This window comes from Hippocampus bargibanti, linkage group LG12, assembly GCF_051943395.1.
Source record: "Hippocampus bargibanti isolate YZ-2025 linkage group LG12, ASM5194339v1, whole genome shotgun sequence".
NCBI classification, from domain to species: Eukaryota; Metazoa; Chordata; class Actinopteri; order Syngnathiformes; family Syngnathidae; genus Hippocampus; species Hippocampus bargibanti.
In genome coordinates this window covers 13913825-13935359 of record NC_142745.1, presented here as the reverse complement: position 1 = coordinate 13935359, position 21535 = coordinate 13913825, and the positions used below count along the sequence as shown (strand labels likewise).

Below are 21535 nucleotides of genomic sequence, written 5' to 3'. Positions count from 1 at the left end.
GACTCTTGCCTCGTCAATATGCTTCGACGCGGATCCAGACGACTCTTTCTATCTCTGCAGAGTCTGTAAACACTGCCCTTGGTGGCCTCGTGTCATCCAGTCACCTGTGCTCCACCTCCCACCCCACTCCTCATTCAGAAACACATCTGAACCAGGCTGTCAGTGCAGGACCTACTTGAAAAAATGCTGTACAACATCACTGGTTTGCTGCAACTGTGAAAATTCTGCTTCTTCTGTCCATCCCATTTCGACTGATACACAAACCTCACGCAACATAGACATTTTAATGGCTTGTCTTTCCATGAACGGATAGATTTGTAACCTGGCTAATGAGCTCTTCCTGTGAAGGAGTTTACCAAGTCCTAAATTAGTCCAAGGGCAGATCTCCTACATGAAGATGACAGTTTAACAGGCTGTGTATGTTCACCTGAGATTGACCCCAGATTTTCTGTGCTTCCATTGTGGGCTTTCTAAGCATGAAACTTTTAAATATGATAACTTTTATACTGTCTATTCTCTATCACAGTCATAGGGATTGAGCTCTGCTGTAAATGGCAAGAAACATAGAAGGGCAATCATGCCAATGGTATCGCCATTCCGACCGAGAACATCAAATGCCCTATGAGAGATGATCCTTGGCTTTAAAGTGTCTTCAAAGTGGATTTTCCTAATAATAGGGAAGAAAACAGGTCAGGACCATCCATCAATCCATTTATCGACTGGCTTTATCCTCACGAGGGTCATATAGGGTGCTGGAGTCTATCCCAGCTGTCTTTGGGCATCAGGCCGGGGGCAACCTGAAGCATTTGCCAGCCAATCGCAGAGGTTCACACTGCGGTGCTGAATTTGTATTTCAGGCCTCTGGATTCAGGCTTAACCAAAACCGGAAAGCTTGTGCATCCGTGACCCCTCGCCGTGAAAACGCAGAAGGAATGGAATGGAATTTAATTTGCTGTGTTTACGGCATGGTATCCGTGCGAGGAATCAGCGTTGTTGATAAACGTTCAGCTGCTTGGACGATCTCTCCTCCAATCTCCCGTGGCCTTTGTGCCTATTAGGAGTGTGCCGGGGTGTGTTTCCATCTTTTTCCCAGCAGACTCCTCAACTGGAAAAAGCATTTAAGAGTCAATCAGGCCTCCTGATGGATTTGAGCACTTGATCCCCCAAGTGAAAATACACCAACACCACAGCCACTGGATGTCTTATGAGTCGCCAGCTCTCCTGTCGTGCGAGAATGTCGTGCGCCATTCTCTTTGATGGTTTCATTGTTACAAATTGATCAGCGCTTTCTCTCAGGCAACGGATTTATAAGAAAGGGATTAAGATTGTGTACTGTGAGTAACTGGAATGTCCTTCAATCCCTATGATGAGCTTTGTCATGATTGCAACACAAAGGCATGGGGGAATGGGACACAAACATTTTTCATCGCCGCTATTTGGAGGTCAGAGTACTGCGCACAAAAATGCCATTTTCATCCAGGAAATAATATCTGACAACGATTCTTGACTCAGTGTGTTACAGAGTCAGGTCTGTAACACACTTAGTCAAGAACAGTTGTCAGATATTATTTCCTGGGTATTTTAATGGTTGAAAACATAGTCTTGTGTTACAGAGTCAGGTCTGTAACACACTAGGCAGATCGGTTTGTTTGTGAACAAATAATCTACTTCCCATTGCATCTCCAAGACACCATTTTCTTGACGTTATGTGTCATAGCAAGGCCATAATAATAATAATAATAATAATTATAATACATTTCATTCATAAGTGCCTTTCAAGTAAAGGTCACTTTACAATCAAGGGATCAGTTTTTCTGTGGGTGAGCAGCGGCAGCCACCCGCGCCAGCATTCACTCAACCCGGAATAACTCAAATAGATAGAAAGTTAGCAAGCTAGCTAATAGATAACTCATAGAGAGTTTGCTAGATAGTTGAATAACTCAAATAGGTAGAAACTTAGCTAGATAGCTAATAGATAACACATAGTTAGCTAGATAGTCGAATAACTCAAATAGGTAGAAAGTTAGCTAGCTAGCTAATAGATAACTAATAGATAGCTAGCTAGTTTGCTAGATAGTTGAATAACTCATAGGTAGAAAGTTAGCATGCTAGCTAATAGATAACTACTAGCTAGCTAGCTAGAGCTAAGATGGCGCCCCCCTGTGTGGCTGCCTCCACAGCAGCTCTTTCCCTTTCTTGTCTACTTTTTCACTTCTTTACTTTTCCGTTTTTGTTTTGCCTAATCTCGTTCCATAAACCTACGGAGAGGAGATGGGCATCTTTTCTTTTGCTCATCGCCGTTATTTTTTACTTTTTCATCGCTCCTGTGAACGGGGAATCCACGCGCACGCGGAATCCCATTGTTTACAGTCGAGACCAGCTACTAGCGTGGCGGGCTAACAGCGGACTAGCGGCCGCCGCACCAGACATCCCCGATGAATTGAAGAGGAGGAAACGAGGATGTCGGGCCGGGAAAGATCGCCGCAAAAGAACGAGGAAATACCGACACGTTCTCCCGTCCGTCATCATGGGGAACGTGAGATCGCTCCCAAATAAAATGGACGAGCTGACGGCGCTAACGCGACATCAGAGGGAGTACCGGGAAGCCAGCTTGCTACTCGTCACGGAGACATGGCTTTCGGCAATCACTCCGGACGCCCACGCAGAGTTGGAGGGCTTCCAACTCGTACGAGCGGACAGAAATGAAGGCAGCGGTAAGCAGAAAGGAGGGGGGATTGCTGTATTTGTGAATGACAAATGGTGCAATCCTGGGCACATCACGGTGAAGGAAAAACTTTGCACTCGGGACATCGAGCTGCTAGCCGTTAGCCTTCGGCCGCATTACCTGCCACGGGAATTCTCACACGTCATAGCCGTGACGACGTACATTCCCCCTACGGCAAATGGCGGCGCTGCCTCCGATGCCCTCATATCTGTTGTAAACAAGCTGCAAACCCAGTCCCCCAACGCCTTGTTTATCATCTCAGGGGACTTCAATCACGTTTCCCTGAAATTCTCCCTCCCAACATTCACACAGTATGTAACTTGTGCCACCAGAGACAATAACATATTGGACCTATTTTATTCAAACGCCAAGGATGCATACAAACCCTCCCCCCTCCCCCCTCTCGGAAGAGCAGACCACAATATGGTTTATCTCCAGCCTGTGTACAAACCCCTTGTCCAGAGGCAACCAGCTGTGACCCGCACGATCAAAAGATGGTCCACAGAAGCTGAAGAAGCTCTGCGGGACTGTTTTGATTCAACCAGGTGGGAGCTCTTTACTGAGATTCATGGGGAAGACATTGACTCACTCACCAACACCATCACAGACTACATTAACTTTTGTGAACAAAACACCGTACCCACCAGGACTGTGCGGTGTTTTGCCAACAACAAACCATGGATTAATCCCGACATAAAAGTCCTCCTGAAGGAGAAGAAAAGGGCTTTTGTGTCGGGCAACAGAGAGGAACTGAAGGCCGTGCAGATCCAACTGAGGAGGAAGATCAGAGAGGGGAAGAAGGCCTACAGGATGAAAATGGAGGAGCAGCTGCAAGCCAGCAATGTCGCTGGTGTCTGGAAGGGCCTGAAAAACATCTCAGGCCACAAAAGCCCAGTGACATTGAACGAAAAAGACAAGGACTGGGCAGATGAACTCAACCGCTTTTTCAATCGGTTTGACAAGACGCCAGCCGCCCCCGCACCACCGTCAACTTCACCTGTAGCTGCACCTGCACCAACTCTCACTGTGGCCTTACCCTCCCTGCCCCCTCTCACGACCAGCTTTCCACAACCAACATCTGCCCTCCCAACCGTTGCCACACCCTCAGCCGCCACTCTGCCTCCTGGTTCCTGCCTGTCTGTCACAACTGCGCAGGTGAGGAACCAACTGAGGAGGATGAAGGTGAGGAAGGCAGCAGGTCCGGATGACATCAGTTCCCGACTCCTCAAGACCTGCTCCGACCAGCTGTGTGACATTGTCCAGCACTTGTTCAACCTGAGCCTGAAGCTGGGCAGAGTTCCACAGCTGTGGAAAACGTCATGCCTGGTCCCAGTGCCCAAGATTGCCAACCCCAAAGAGCTCAACAGCTACAGACCGGTGGCGCTGACGTCTCACCTGATGAAGACGCTGGAGAGACTCGTCCTCGCCCACCTGCGACCGCTGGCAAGCTCATCGCTGGACCCGCTGCAGTTTGCCTACCAGCCCACCATCGGTGTGGAGGATGCCATCATCTACCTCCTCCATACGGCGTTGCTGCACCTGGAGAATGCTGGGAGCACGGTGAGGATCACATTCTTCGATTTCTCCAGTGCCTTCAACACCATCCAGCCCAGTCTACTGGGGGACAAGCTGCAGCATGCCGGAGTCGACCATCACCTCACATCCTGGATTACAGACTACCTCACAAACAGGCCACAGTACGTGAGGGTAAAGAACTGTGAGTCGGACAGGCTTCTCTGCAGCACCGGAGCGCCGCAGGGAACAGTCCTGGCTCCATTCCTCTTCACCCTCTACACCTCGGACTTCAACTACAACACCCCAACCTGCCACCTTCAGAAGTTCTCTGACGACTCAGCTATTGTCGGCCTCATTACAGAGGGAGACGATAGGGAGTACAGGGGACTGACAAAGGACTTTGTGGACTGGTGCCAGCAGAATCACCTCCAGATCAACACTGGCAAAACCAAGGAGCTGGTGGTGGATTTCTGCAGGAAACAATCGTCACCTGCACCATTGAACATCCAGGGTTCGGACATTGAGAGGGTGACCTCCTACAAGTACCTGGGTGTTACTCTCAACAATAAACTGGACTGGACAACAAACACGGATGCCCTAATCAAAAAGGGACAGAGTCGCCTCTTCCTCCTCAGGAAACTGAGGTCTTTTGGAGTTCAGGGGTCACTCCTAAAGACTTTCTATGACTCTGTGGTGGCATCAGCCATCCACTATGGCATTGTCTGCTGGTCAGGCAGCATCACCACCCGGGACAGAAAAAGACTGGAGCGCTTTGTCAAGCGGGCCAGTTCTGTCGTGGGCTGCTCGCTGGACTCTCTAGAGGAGGTGGGCAACAGACGGACGCTAGCTAAACTAAAAGCTATGACGGACAGCCCCTCACACCCCCTCCTGCCCATCCTGACAGCTCTGGGTAGCTCCTTTAGCCAGAGACTATTACACCCGCGCTGCAAGAAGGAGAGGTACCGCCGCTCGTTCCTACCGACTGCTGTCAGGCTTCACAATTCCCAATGATCACATGTGAAAAAAAAAAAAAAAAAAAAAAAAACTGGACACTTGTAAATATGGGTTGTTGCAATATATCTAAATGCATCTCTTGATTCTGCACTATGTACAGTCTTGTTTATAGAACGGTTTTTGCACATCTACATTTGCACAGTATACAGTTGACATTTTTATTTTGTTATGCTTAGAATATCTTGTTTTCTATCCTTACACTCCCACCCCAACCCCATCCCTCTTCAATTGCTGCTGTGGACTGCAAATTTCCCCATTGCGGGACGAATAAAGGTATTCTGATTCTGATTCTGATATATAGCTAATAACTAACTCGTAGTTTGCTAGATAGTTAATAGCTACCTAGCTATATAGCTAATAGCTAAGATGGCTATTAGACAGCCAACAGATAGCCAGCTAGCTAGCTAGCTATATAGCCAACAGATAGCCAGCTAACCAAAAGTCAAAGTCAGCTTTATTGTCAAATATGCTAATATGTATGACATACATACGATTTTGACTTCAAGACGGCGCTGCGAGAGTGGCTGCCTTTCCAGCAGCTCATGTATTTCGTTTTTCTACTTTCATTCCTTTCATCACTTTGCTGCTGTGAAATGTAAATTTCTCCACTGTGAGACTAATAAAGGCATATCCAATCCAATCCAATACAGCATATATGAAATTACTGTCCTCTCGGACCCAGCATGCAAGGCACTTATTACTAATTACCAGCCAGCTAGCGAATAGATAGCTGGTTAGCTAGCTGGATATGTAGCTAACAGATAGCGTCATTATGGATGGCGATGCCGCCTTATTTGTTATTTTGGACTTCTCTCCCGATTTATCCGCATGCGCTACATTCCAGATTGATTACCATTGCTTTCTCTTCTTCTCCGATGCACAACTATCAACGGTCTTCAGGTTGGAAGGTGTTACTGAGTGATATCTGCCAGCTAGTAGCAGACTTTGTTGTTACAACTTAAGTCTCCTCAGCTCCAATAAACATGTTTACTGTCTAAAATCAGGGCGGTCTGGTAGAGGAGTGGTTAGCACGCAAGCTTCGCAGTGCAGAGGTTCAAGACTCAGTCCGGCCTGTTAACTCCCTGTGGAGTTTACATGTTCTCTTGAACACTCTAAATGCTGATTGAACACTGTAAATTGTCTCTAGGTCTGAATGTGAGAGAATTGTGAATAACGGATTAACTGATAATTTGTTGTCATCGTCCCAACAATGATCCCATCGTGGTGTCCCAATCAGAAAGAAAGAGCCGTTGTTTGTGCCTCTATAAAAGTATGTTGACACTAATTTAAAAAAACAAGTTTTGACGTTTTGCTTTCATAAGCACATCCGGTTTTGGAAGAATTTTCATTTGTTTGTACTTGTTTGTTTGTCTCTGTGTGCCCTGCAATTGGCTGGCAACCAATTCAGGGTGTCCCCTGGCCAGTACCAGAAGACGGCTGGGATAGGCTCCAGCACCCTCTGTGACCCTAATGACGATAAAGTGGAAAATGGAAGAATGGATGGACTTGTGTCTGCATGCAACTCGTGATTTGCCAGTGGGCCCATCCCTCGTGTAGTGATTGTTAACGTAGAACTATACCATATCATCTAGAACTGCTTCATGTCACAAAGAGGGTACAGCAAGTGCTGAAGAATGAATGACTGTCTCTGACTTTGTGTTGTCATATTGTTTATTTAGTTTTTTTTTTTTTTTGTTCTTTTGACTTCAAGATGGTGCCGCGAGAGTGGCTGCCTTTCCAGCAGCTCCTGTATTTCGTTTTTCTACTTCTTTCTTTCCTTTCCTCTTCCTTTCATAACTTTGCTGCTGTGAAATGTAAATTTCTCCACTGTGAGACAAATAAAAGTACATCCATACTGACAAAGTTCGATGTTCATTGTGATAATGATGAAATGGTTGCTTCAGCCATCATCTTTGAAGGTGTAGGACGTTTCGCTCCTCATCCGAGAAGCTTCGTCAGCTAACTAAAATTTTACAGGTACCTCTGGCCCTACCACTCCTGTACAACTGGGTGTTTACACAGGCGTATTGTGATAATGACAACATTGTATAGAGGTGTCCTGGCGATTTCCAGCAGTTCAAGAAATACTGAAGAATTTTTTTTTTTTTTTTTCAAGAGGACCGAGTGAGTATGAATTTATTTGGTGCGAGCCCTCATTTATTTGTAATAGTCCTGCATTCATAATGTCTGTGTAAACATCTGTCCGCTGTGCTCTCATTCTCACTCAATGCACGCTGCACTTTCCCATGATGCCCCCACAATGCTCTTTGCTCACTCAAGAATAAACCGTGCGCATGGTTTTGGCATTTTACGTCGCACGAAATGATGACCTTCCGATGAGGAGTCACCTTTATGGAAAAAAAGAGATGAATTTATGAAAAAATAGCCCATTGCCAAGCGAAATGCGTGCTGTTTTCCAAACGATGAGAATAAGCATGTCGCCATCAGGCTTTCAAAAACAGCACACCTGAAGCCAAAATAGGAAGCGGAGAGATTTCTTTCCCTGCTTCCCGCAAAATAGCCGCCGCAGAAAGCTCTTTGTCGTTTGATCCCAAGATAAAATCTGATATATTCGTTTTATCACTCCCTCGCGGCTGGCCGGATTATTGGTGAAGCGCCTTGTGACCGCTATCTTAGCTTTGCAATGACTTTGTACACTCATCAAACAGAAGGCTAAATCAAGTCAACGGTTGCATTATGTAATCGAAAAAAAAAAACGATAGTAAGAAGTCAAGTTTAAAAAAAAAAAAAAAGAATATTTTTATTACAAGATGGCCTCGTGGTCAAATGGTTAGCATGTCGACTTCACAGTGGAGAGGTTGTGGGTTCAAGACCCGGTCCAGCCTCCCTCTGTGGAGTTTGCATGTTCCCCCCTGGCCCGCGTGGGTTTTACTCCGGTTTCCTCCCACATTCCACAAACATGCATATCAGGCTGATTGAACACTCTAAATTGTCATTAGATCTGAGTGTGATAATGACTGTATGTCTCCGTGTGCCCTGCAATTGGCAGGCAAGCAGTTCAGGACGTCCCCCGCCTAGTAATAAGAATAATCATAATAATGCATTTTATTTATAAGCCGCCTTTCAAAACTCAATGTCACTTTACAGTCACAGGATATGTTTTTTTTTTTTTTTCTGTGGGTGAGCAGCGGCAGCCCTACGCGCCAGCGTTCACTCAACCAGGAAGTAACTGAAATAGATAGAATGCTCGCTAGGTAGCCAATAGCTAGCTAATAGCTATCCAGCTAGATAGCTAGCCGGCCAGCTAGATTGCCGGCCAGGGAGCTCGAGAGCAAATAGATAGCAAATAGCTAGCTAGCGAGATAGCCAGCTATATAGCCGGATATCCATCCATCCATTTTCTGTACCGCTTATTCCTCATTCGGGTCGTGGGGGGTGCTGGAGCCTATCTCGGCTGTCTTCGGGCACGAGGCGGGGGACACCCTGAATTGGTTGCCAGCCAATCGCAGGGCACACAAAGACATACAATATAATAATAATAATAATAATACTCATAAATTTCATTCATAAGCGCCTTTCAAAACTCTCAAGGTCACTTTACAGTCACAGGATAAGTTTTTTTTCTGTGGGTGAGCAGCGGCAGCCACACGCGCCAGCGTTCACTCAACCCAGAAGTAACTCAAATAGATATCATGCTAGCTAATAGACAGCTAGGTAGATAGCCAGCTAGCCAGATAGATAGCTAATAGACGGCAAATAGATAATGCCTGAAGACGGCTGGGATCAGCTCCAGCACCCACTGCGATCCTAATGAGGATGAAGCGGTCTGGAAAATAGATGGATTTTTATTTTAATGACAAAATAACAATAATTCTGAATAGAATTAACATTATACGTCAAAATAGTATGGGTTTAATGCGCAGGGATGAAATTAATGAAGCTTATAGTGGAAGTGCAGCGTTTGGGTGATTTTTCTATTTAAGAAGGCTTTTCACACTTGCGTAAGGGAGCACAGGTGCATGATGGGCATCTTTTAGCCGCTAGTGTTCGTACATCACAGGAACTGGGAGCTTTTTTGTCATGGCCTTGCTCAGTTTCCACCTCATTTAGGCGTCTAATGCAGTTCTTGTCTCTGACTCACACGTTCAATAATTAAACCGTGCTTGTACTCGGCAATAAAAGGAGAAGAGAAAGTTCACTTTTATCCAAGCACAATGCGGCGACAAGGTCGGGATCAGGATGCAGAGCTGACAAACAGCACATTTTACTCTAGTGGTCCTTTATGTGTTTACAATGTTACATTTTTTTGTAGTTTTTCATGTAGATTGTAGAACATGGAAAGTGTGATGTGAAGATTTATTTTGACTCACACACTTCACATGACCGTCACATTTTTTTTCATCACACATAGCATCCATACTGAAAAAGAGATTGCTGACTTAAGTTGTCCAAAATAGATATCAAATAGCTAGCTAGCTAGCTAGTAGCCAGCTAGAGAGCTAGAAATGGCTGGGGGAGAGGGAAGTCTGGGCGTCCCTACTGAAGCTGCAAACCCGACCCTTAAATGGATTTCCGTTTGACAGAATTCCTTATGAGAGAAGACTTCTGACAGTCTAGCTAGCTAGCAAGCTAGCTACCTAACTATCTATTTTCTATCTATTAGCTATATATTAGCCCTCTATTAGCTGCCGAGGTGGCTCCCTAGCTATCTAGCTAGCTATCGTTTAGCTATCTAGCTGGCTAGGTAGCTATCTGTTAGCGACTGTATCCTGTCACTGTAAAGTAACCTTGGGAGTTTTGAAAGGTGCATATAAATGAAATGTATTATTATTATTACTGTATCTATTAGCTAGCTAGCTAGCTAGCTTTCTATCTTTTTGAGTTACTTCCAGGTTGAGTGAAAAATGTACCCTGTGACTCTAAAGTGACATATAAATGAAATGTATTATTATTATTACTGTATCTATTAGCTAGCTGGCTAGCTAGCTTTCTATCTTTTTGAGTTACTTCCAGGTTGAGTGAAAAATGTACCCTGTGACTCTAAAGTGACCTTGAGAGTTTTGAAAGGCGCTTAGAAATGAAATGGATTATTATTTAATAAAAACAAAAAAGTCCCGAATTCATCAACCAATGAAGTCGGTTGCTTGTCCTTGACTTGCATGTCAGCTGACTTGTTTTATTGTTATTATTGCTTTTCGATGTAAAAACAAGTCCAGATTGACATGGACAGAACGTGGGGGTTAAGCTCACCTCTTTCATCCAGAACTGCTTCATGTCACAAAGAGGGTACAGCAAGTGCTGAAGAATGAATGTCTCTCTGAGTCTTTGTGTTGTCATCATTTGGTATTTTGTCTTTTTTCCCCAAAATGGCGGTGCGTGAATACGCAGCGGTTTCTCCTCTCTCCCCCGGCAAATTGGCGTTTTCGTGTTTATTATGTTTGCCAAAGTCATAAGTGCCTTGCGCGCTGGGTACGAGAGGACAGTAATTTCATCTGTGCTGTATGTCACGCTTTAGCATATTTGACAATAAAGCTGACTTTGAAGCTGCTTGTTTGTCAGAGGTTAAATAATAAATAAAAAGGTACAATGAAGTGTGTCGAGGTTAGCGGCGGAGCGTGCAAGACCACTGTCGATTTACTTTTATTGGGCAGTGGAGCGCAGGCATCAGGCTAGCCGCTTTCCTCGCCGGATGCGCTGTCCTCCATCGCGTGCCGCTTACACAAGTGAATAGAATCCATCTGACGGTGCTATGTGAGGTGTGAGATTCTAAACAAAGCTCATGGCGGTTCACCCCAACGCCCCCGACACCCCACCCCACTCTGAGCCGAGGCTCAGTACTGTGCGATTGTCACTCAAAAGCCGGCCGAGGACGTTTTTATCCCCAAAGATAGCCACGGTCGGCCGCGGGGTGAAGGCTGCAATGGAGGAGGCGTGGGCAATGAGAGCGGGATGCCAGGGGCTGAGAGGAGAGCCCGGCGAACAGGATGTTACTGAGTCATCCAGCCAGCAGTGGTTCGTTGTTGACCGAGCAACTACCTGCTTGATATTTAGGACAAAATGAAGCATTAGGGGAAGGATTTAAAAGCCCAACTGTGTAAGAGTTTGATTGGAAGCTTTGGATGCACGCGATTTTGATGTTGGGATCGCTTTGTCTTGTGCTTTTTACTTCAAAAATATACAGACTAATTCACAGCATGCTCTCAGATAGACTATTTTCTTTTCTTTGCTTACTGTTTTGGGGGAAGTCACGGTTGGCTGCAACCTTTTTCTTGTCATATTACTTTGACTGTAGCCCCATTATTTGTACTTTACGGTCCAGAAGTCACGAGTTAATTCAAGTCAACAAACAAAATGAACAAAATGTATTTTGGACAGCCGCGATCAGATAACTTCTTCTTTTCCTTTCGGCTTTTCCCCTCAGGGGTCGCCACAGCGAATCAATGTCCTCCATCTATCCCGGCTTTGTGCATCCTCTTCCCTCACACCAGCTATCCTTTACACCATGTCCTCTTTGACCACATCCATAAACCTCCTCTTCGGTCTTCCTCTCGGTCTCCTGCCTGGCAGTTCAAGGCTCAGCATCCTTCTTCCGATATAGTCACTCTCTCTCCCCTGGACATGTCCAAACCATCTCAGTCTGGCCTCTCTGACTTTCTCTCCAAAGCCTCTAATATGAGTTGTCCCTCTAATGTACTCATTCCTGATCCTATCCAACCTGGTCACTCCCAAAGAAAACCTCAACATCTTCAGCTCTGCTCCCTCCAGCTCTGCTTCCTGTCTTTTCTTCAGTGCCACCGTCTCCAGTCCAAACATCATGGCACAAGCTCAGATAACTCCCGACCCATATAATTTAGGAATTAATTAATTGGCTATCTAGCTAGCTATTTAGCTGGCTATCTCACTGGCTACCTTACTAGCAATCTATTTGCTATCTATTAGCTAGCATTCTATCTGGCTATCTAGCTGACTACCTTGCTAGCTATCTGTTTGCTATCTATTAGCTAGCTAGCTAGCTATTTAGCTGGCTATCTAATAATAATAATACATTTCATTTATAAGCGCCTTTCAAAACTCTCAAGGTCACTTTACAGTCACATGATAAGTTATTCTGTGTGTGAGCAGCGGCAGCCACATGTGCAAGCGTTCACTCAACCCGTAATAACTCAAATACATAGAAAGTTAGCTAGCTAGCTAATAGATAACCAATAGATTTATTTATTTATTTATTTATTTATTTATTTATTTATTTATTTATTTATTTATTTATTATTCATTTATATCATAGTAAGGGAAAGACATACCCATTTCATGGTAAGATCAAAGCATTGTCATCAAATGGTGAGTATAGTTTTGCTTTTTTGATTGTTGCTGTGCTCATGACCATTTTATGTTTGGGAGCCTTTTACTGAGCGTGTTGCTTGTTCTGTAGCCACAAAGGGACATAAGTCTTCTTGTGCCGGTCCCAAGCCCAGATATATACAGAGGGTTATGTCAGGAAGGGCATCCGACGTAAAAGCTGGGCCAAAACAAACATGCGTATCATACCTCTGAAGATGGAGGTTACTGATTCGCTGTGGCGACCCCTTGAAGGGAAAAGCCGAAAGGAAAAGAAGAAGAGATAGCAAGCTAGATAGCTAGCTAGATTCAACCCATATTGTTGATGTATCCATTGAGGATGTCAAGACTGAGGTGGATTTCCTGACTCGCATTTAACCTCTCGCCACTCATGGGACAGTCGTTCATGCCTCCAAGCATTCCAAAAAAGATCCAAGTGCTTCGCTTCATATCAAATCGTCCCCGCTTTTCAGGCTACGTCCGGAAATGGCAGTCTAAAATGAGGAAACTCGACCAATTTGAAGTGGACTTTGTTGAAGTCCCTTGACGGAAAGTGTTGAGTTGAAATAGTTTTGTTTCCCCTCATGGACTCCCTTGTGGATGAGCTGAATCGGAACAAAGAGGAATGTTTCTGGGCCAATTTTACGATGGAGTTGCCAGATTACTTACTCTGTCCACCACCACCTCCCGCCCCCACTTTGTCGGCTCGGCCAGCTGTGATGATGGCCGTCCGTGGGGAGCCATGTGGTGCTTTCTTGAACCTAATGGGAGGGCGGTAACTTCTAAAGCCAGTGGACACAAATGCTATTCTAGCAACGTCCGGTAATTTGGCATCCGGAACTTCTTTCAAATGTAAAACAATAGCCATAAAAATGGCCTGTTTTGCGATGTCTCTTGAAAGATGATTCGCCAGAAAGAGGATTTGAAGGCTAAGAAAGCTCACAGAACTATTCCCGCAGCTCATTATTATTCCATGTTCCTTCTCTCGCTGTTTTTTTTTACAACTACAGTCGAAAGATCTCATCGTAAGTAGTGCTGAGATGCATTGACATCATCGCAGAGCAATCCTGCTGAGCTACGTTATGCTATGAAAGAACAGGGAGAGCAAAAGAACAGGGGGGTGGCTGAGACGTTCCTATAAAGCGCAGCACTTCAAAGGCGACTGTCTCCTGCCTGTCAAGTGACGGCGAAACAGGCCAAGCAGAAAACTGCACATTTCTTCCTTTTTTGTAGACTCCTTCGGATGAGATTTCACAGAAAGATTCATTTTCTTCAAGACGAGTCGGAAGCCTCTGCGTGTTCCGTATTTCTTTGGCGTAAAAGGCTTTATTTTGGCAAACATTGAAGGGAGTCTCATTTACTTGGCTTCACAATGTTTTAATTGTTCGTGAGGTTGGTAAAAACACAAATTGAGCGCATAGCGATATGTATTATACCATGGTTAGGTCTGGTAGCCTTTATGAGGTTTAGCATACGACTTTGGGTTTGTGTTACAGTCCGATGAAGTATTGGGGATTGGGATTGACGTTAGTCTGAGTAGTTGCGGTAATAGGGGTTCCATTGGGTTTAGGGGCAGTGGCGGACCGTCAAGGCGTGCTCAGCCTTCTCTGCTGGCCTAAAAATATCTGAATCACAGACTGATGTTATTTAGATTTTGTCCATGAATTCTTATTAAATAATTCCAATTTGTCTTTCAGCATCCTTTCATTGCTTTTCCCCTGTTGCGGTACTTCCAGATGTGTGTTTTCATATTTAAGCATTTAACCAATCACATTTCAGCCATCATTTGTTACCTGGGTCAGAAATCCAACTGGTCGCCTTCACAATCAGTTCTGCGGTCCCTGTTGCATCAAATGTGTCAATCAAACTGTTGCTCTCTAACAAATCAGATTTCGAATTAGCAATCCAACAGGGGTACCAACGCCTTATTTAAGCCGCTGGTTAACATCGGAGTTTTTGCAAACTATGATTGGCTAGTAACTAGTCAATCATAAGTTGCAAACTATGATTGACTAGCGTCTGTGTAAGCTCTCAATTGTGCAGGAGTGGTCCATCGATGAGAAGGTTTCTTCAGCCGTCATCTGTACTTTTTAGAAGGTGTCGTTTCGCTTCTTATCCAGGAACTACTTCGCTGACGAAGCGAAACGAAGCACAAGCTATGATTGGCTAGTGACTAGCCAATCATAGTTTGTGAAAAGTACTCTGATCTCAGGCCGCGAGTGACAATAGAATACTGGCCAGAGCTAGCATACTATATCGGTAACGAGCTGCATAAACAAATATATTATGTTGATTAAATAGCAGTTTTGTCAACCCACATTGGCTGACGGAGGAGAAGAAATAGATTAGGTTGGAGAATTACTGTTAAAGCCATTTTCAAGGTGGACTTTTCAAGAAAAAAATGGACATCAAAAAGAAAGGTTGGTCGGTTATTTCCTAGCTCATGGGAGCCTCTAGGATTTGTAGTAAATCACACCACACTTTTTTTCAGTCTGGATTGATTCAAACATAGCAATACCGAAGGCCCAGCAATGAAATCCACGGCCCGCCACTGTTTAGGGGTTGTCGTTATGTTAGGGGTAAGGATTATTGTTTGGGGTTAAGAAACAAGATTATGGGATTAAGTTGAGGGGGATAGAGAAAGCGTGGATGGTTCTGATTTGTGGTGAGGGTTCGAAACCCAAAGTGTTATCACCCTCACGATGGCTTTCTATTCACGGTACCCAGATTGTAGTCTAACAGCATTCCTACAGATGTAAATATTTTCTACAAACTATATTTAGGTATTTACTAGGTATCTAGCTGGCTAGCTGTTAGCTAGCTAGCTAGCTTTCTATCTATTTGAGTTATTCCGGGTTGATTGAACGCTGACGCGTGTGGCTGCCGCTGCTCACCCACAGAAAAAAATATTCTGTGACTGTAAAGTGACCTGGAGACTTTTGAAAGGTGCTGAGAAATGAGATGTATTATTATTATTATTATTATTGTTAAATGAAAAAAAATAGCATTTTTCCTCCAATGATATTGTCCCTCAATATCTCATATTTTGTGTTTACGGTAATACAAAGTGTGACATTCAAATCAACATTGTGCACTGTAAATAATGACGTGACATTTTGTTACTCTCCAATTCCTCTGGGAAAACCAGTGAAAAATATAGAATGATGAGGAGAAAAGAACAGGTGGCCATGAGTCACGTCATCCTTTTGAATTTTCCAATCTGAAACGGATCGTAATAAACAAAAGAACATTTTTTCAAAGGAGATTACTGTCCATTTGATGACTTAAAACGGACAATTTCACATGACCTACATATATTTTTGGTTGTCTCCTTGTTCACTTGAATTACATCTTCTCTGTTAGAAACCCCATTTTAAAAGACCCACATTGAATCGTCAATTAGGCGAAGCCATGCAGAAAGGAAAGCCAATGATATCATATCACCGGATCAATACTGTGATCTTTTACACTGTTGGCGCTTTCATAGGCTGACAAGGAGCGGATTGATTTCTCTTTTGGCTGTGAACTCTTTTTCGAGGGTGTCGTATTGACCCGTCATGTGTACCGTCTCTCTTCTTTGCAGGCAAAGTATTGAACACGGATTTACGTCACTACCTCAGTCTGCAGTTTCAGAAGGGCTCGGTGGACCACAAGCTCCAGCAAATTATACGGGACAACCTCTACCTTCGTACCATCCCATGTAAGGACGATTCATGCATCACAACACACTTTATCAGGACTCCAATTCTGGGCCAGAAGACATTTCATCACTTGTCTCATTGCTCTTAGAGCTGCTGCGCAATTATAATCGAATTAGAAAACTCACTGTATCAGATATTTTAATCAAATTATGATACAGATAACATCCGATTTACGACCGAGTTCCGTTCCGACCAAACGGTCGTAAATTGAAACGGTCGGAAATCAAAATCCTTTCAAAATGTTGAATAGAGACTCGGAGGCTAACTGACTCGCAAACTCCCCCCTCTGGTGCCATCACACGGTTGATTGCTGTGCGAGAGTGAGATGCTGGCTGCCTGGTCAAAATTGTCCTCCGCGTTGCCGGCCTGCTAGCGCGTTGCGGTGCCAGGTGTAAAATAAAAAAAATAAAAAAAAAAATAGGGTCTGGAGGTCATGGTCGTAAGTACGGGTGGTCGTAAGTCAAACTGGTCGTAAGTTGGATATTACCTGTACTTTGAGGCATAGGAAATTCATGTCAGTACAATTTACACATGCTAAAATATCTGGGGGCTAAAAAGGTTTTTAGTGATACGGAATCTCTACACTTGATCACAAAATCATTTTGAATGCTTTCAGTATTTATCTTCAAAAGTGTATTGTACCAGATGTTAGATAAGTAAATTGGGATATTGCATTATTTATGTATTTATTTATTTATTTATTTATTTATTTGTGGGTGGTGATAACAGTCGTGAAAACTGTTGGGTGCGTTACTTAACTCATTCACAGCCAGATGTGCAAAAATGTGTCCACCCCAGGGCCAGGGTTTTTGTCATTGTCACTTGGATTCTAGGACCCACAAAATATTGAGTTTTAGGACGACATCAACATTCAATGTAGCGTAAGAAACCTTAGACTCTCTTTTTTCATCAGAAAAAAAGAGTCAATTCCTAAATTATATGGGTCTGGAGTTATATGAGTTTGAAATGGGGGCATCTGTCCAAAATACAAATTTACAAATAAAGGTCCGACACTTTTATGGAACACATTCACAAATTTATTCGGGAATTGAAAATATGACATATAGTGCCATTCCCGAATGTATATTTACCATCCCAAAAGTAAATATATCGACTTTATTATACAGCACAGTTTATTTCTTTAATTACAATACCATAGCACATTTTTTCTACATAAAATAACGTATATTTTGTGTAGTTATGTATTAGAAAATTGTGTTTTATGTGGACCTGGGAACGGATTATTCTAATTTTAATGGTTTTCTATGGGAAATTAATGTTTAGAATACACACTTTTCGCCTTACACACACTTACTGGGAACCAATTAAGTTTGTAAGCCAAGGTATCACTGTACTCTCAATGGAACACATGGCTTCCGAGAATGCTGTATTGCGGAATCTTTCATTTTAAAGCTGTTGAATCAGCACTTTCTGAACCAAAGTGCAGCAAATGATCCATTTCTCCCCCCAAATTCACCTCTACATATGTGCGCACAAACACACAACACACACACACACACACACGCACGCACACACACACACACACACACACACACACACACACACACACACACACACACACACACACACACACACACACACACACACACTGTCCTTAAATGTCACAGGCACACGCTCTCCATTCTCCCTTTCTTGTTCGCTGGTTGAGGCTTTATGGCCCGCAGGCTCAATTCATCACGGGGCCCCACAGCGAGTCAAACTCGAATTCCCAGTTTGAATGACTGCCCGTTAATGAGCGGTAAACGCGGCAAGTGGCTTCCCGTCACCGGCTCGTCCACTCGCTGCCGTGTTCTTTCTCATCCTTCACCTTCGCTCTGTTTCAATTACCTTGTGACCATCTTGTTTCACGGGCCATCATTTCTTTTTGGCAGCCGTTCATAGCTTGTCGTTGTGCAGTTTCTGGGAAAAGAGCATGAAAATGAAATTGGATGATCAAAGTGGGAGATAGTGCTCGCTCTTTCGGCCTGATCAAACCGTTATAGGTGTAATGTCTTATCCACACTCTTAAAATACAGTGATACCTTAGCTTATGAATTTAATTGGTTCCCACAAAGTGTGTGTAAGGTGAAAAGTTCGTCTTGCAAACATTTATTTCCCATAAGAAACCATTAAAATGAGAATAATCCATTCTCAGGTCCCCATTCTACGAAATAAGCCGTAAAACTACACAAAATATACCTTATTTATGTATCATAACTGTGCTATTTGATTGTAATCAAAGAAATAAACTGTACTGTATACTAAAGTCATTTTATTTACCTTTGTGATGGTCCTTGATGTAGTTTCCTCTTGATGATATCCGAGTGAAGTTGCTGTGCTTTCTCGGCGATAATACTCTCACTCACAATGTCCCCTGCAAGCTGCTTTTCGTTAATCCAAATCAACAGATGTTTTTCAACATCTTCTATTGCCTGAGCCACACGTAGCAATGGTCAGTTTAGAATAGTGGTACTGGGATGCTGAGTCACACAAACGCATACCTCGTTTGTGTTTTTCAAGGATCTCCTTCTTCTGCTCGACCGTAATTTTCTTTTGTGTCCTCTTCGGTTTAACACTAGCCTGTGGTGGGCTCTTTTTCGGTCCCATAATAGCAAAAGTACTCCACTCGATAGCAAACCACGTCTGCACTCGAAGGGGGTGTGGAAAAATAGTCCGCCAGCGAACGTGGCGGTGTTCGACCGTGTGGTTTGGTGTTCATCCACCGAAAACTAGTCCGCCAGCGACTGTGGCGCTGTGTGGTTCGGTTCGTCCGCTGAAAACTAGTTCGTCCGCCAAGATTATATTCTCGCAAATGTAATGTTCGTAAGGCGAAAAGTTTGTGAGCCAAAGCGTTCGTAAGCTGAGGTATCACTATATTATGCATCATTTTGCCAAGTGTCAATCCTCAGTTTACAAAAATGTTTTAAACGGGATTGTTTTTCCAGACATCCCTTTAGCCCACGGATGTCAAAGTCAAGGCCCGCGGGCCAAATCCGGCCCGCCACATCATTTTTTTCGGCCCGCGAAAGCAAATCAAACTTGTTAAATTCCATGATGATTGCTAAAATCTGAGCCAAAATGTCATATTTTTGGATGTCAACCACAATAAAAGTCATTATTCTTGACTTCAGATTTGAAAACGAGTTATTCATTAATTTGCTGTGTGCTCTATATGTAATATTTGAAGGGATTTAAACATTCTAATGGGTTCCCCAAATTCATAACGGCCCTCGAGAGGAAACCATAACTACAATGTGGCAAAAAATGCGGCAAAAAATGTGACTTTGACAGCCCTGGTTTAGCCATTTGAAGTTGCTGTTGTGAAACAAAAACTTTTAAACCCACACAAGCGCAGTCGCCTCATAAGCACTGCAAGTTACAAAAGATAATTACAGCGAAAGTGAAGAGTCAAGTAAAGTGGAGTGCAAAGGTCTATAAGTGTGTGTGTGTGTGTGTGTGTGTGTGTGTGTGTGTGTGTGTGTGTGTGTGTGTGTGTGTGTGTGTGTGTGTGTGTGTGTGTGTGTGTGTGTGTGTGTGTGTGAAGGCCTTCTTGGGCACGTTCCATCTCAAGATATGGAGCTGTGCAGAGGACAAAAGCAGAAGGGCTTGTTTTTTCACCCCTTGAAAAGCTCAGTGGCACGCTCCCTTGACGCCCTACTGAGATCAGACACAAGCGCAACGTGATTCATCTCGCACACAAACAAGCACTCGCGTACATACGCGTGAATGGACAAGCCCTATATATCATGGATGTGAATTAAAAAAGAACACATCACAGATATATGTAGTCCTTAATCGGTGAGGTCCCTCAAAGTCCTCCATCTTCTCTCCAGGTCGCTCTGCTCTACATTTACATTGCGGATGACAGGTAAAGTTGCGCTCGGTGTGGAAGGGCCCAATTTTTGGAGACAAGTGCCAATGTCCGTAATGCAAAAAAAAGGCGCATATTCATTTTTGAGCCGGTGCAAAGCCTAATTTACTGTCGGTTTTTTTCTTGTTTGTTGTTTCAGACAAGGATAGAAAGTAAACTCTCAATGGTGTAAAAAGAGGTGCATCTTCATTTTTGAACCCGGGCAGACAGGGAGGGAGAGAGAGATGGTGGAGAGAGACAGGTGGAGAGAGAGAGGGAGAGAGAGAGCGAGAGATGGGCGTAGAGAGTGACAGAGAGAGATTAGGGTAGAGAGAGAGAGAGAGACAGACAGACAGAGATGGGGATAGAGAGACAGCGAGAGAGAGATGGGGAGAGATGTGAGACTGAGAGAGAAAGATAGTGAGAGACAGAGAGAGAGATGGGGGAGAGAGAGACGGACAGTGAGAAAAAAAAAGAGAGAGAGAGAGAGAGAGAGAGAGAGAGAGAGAGAGAGAGAGAGAGAGAGAGAGAGAGAGAGAGAGAGAGAGAGAGAGAGAGAGAGAAGAGAAAGGAGACAGAGAAAAGGGACAGAGAGATGGGAAGAGAGACAGACACGGTGAGAGAAAGGTGGGGAGGGAGAGAGAGACGGACAGAGAGAAAGAGAGAGAGAGAGACATGGGGGGAGAGAGAGAGAGACAGAGAGAGACAGAAAGAGAGAGAGACAGGCAGACAGAAAGACAGAGAAAGATGGAGTGAGAGATGAGATGAAGAGATGGGGAGAGTGATGGGCAGAGAGAAAGCTGGGGAGGGAGAGAGAGACAGACAGAGAGAAAAAGAGAGACGGGGGAGAGAGAGGCGTAGAGAGAGAGAAACAGAGAGAGAGAGAGAGAGACAGAAAAACTGAGAGAGAGAGATGGAGAGAGAGAATGAGATGAAGAGAGCAATGGGGAGAGAGAAAGCTGGGGAGGGAGAGAGAGACGGACAGAGAGAAAGAGAGAGAGAGACAGAGAGACAGAAGGCGAGGGAGATTTCATGCGTTCATACATGAGTCTTGCGTTTGGTTTGTTGCGACTTATTATTAAGAAGTAGTTTAGTGAACTGGTTTGTTTTCTATGTTTTGGGTTAATTAGTGTATTGGTTAAGTAGTTTTTGGTTTGTTGTGCAGCTGTTTCCTGACAGTGTCTCGTGCAATGCTTTTAGATTAAAAAAAAGACAAAAAGAAAAACTTCACATCCAGTGCGAAACTGGTACTCGTCCTCATTATGTCCGCGGCGATTGAAGAGCGATGCCCCAGCATGGCCAAATATTGCTCACAGAAGACAGTTGGCAGGTATGCAGCAAAAAGCGCCGCACCTAATTGGGCTACGGGGGGACATTTTTGAGCGCAAACTGCGAGACAGACCCTTTGCTAATGAGAAGCGGCTCAGCCTGGCA

General features: G+C 44.1%; 1 protein-coding gene across 4 annotated transcripts in view; it reads left to right on the top strand.

The window, feature by feature from the left end:
* magi3b (membrane associated guanylate kinase, WW and PDZ domain containing 3b) overlaps positions 1-21535 on the top strand; it is a 135902-nt gene that overhangs the window by 67047 nt on the left and 47320 nt on the right. For all 4 annotated transcript variants that reach the window (XM_089009996.1, XM_089009995.1, XM_089009999.1 and 1 more), the window contains exon 2: positions 16134-16250. In XM_089009996.1, the coding sequence (XP_088866122.1) occupies positions 16134-16250 (117 nt within the window). The remainder of the gene's footprint in view (positions 1-16133; positions 16251-21535) is intronic.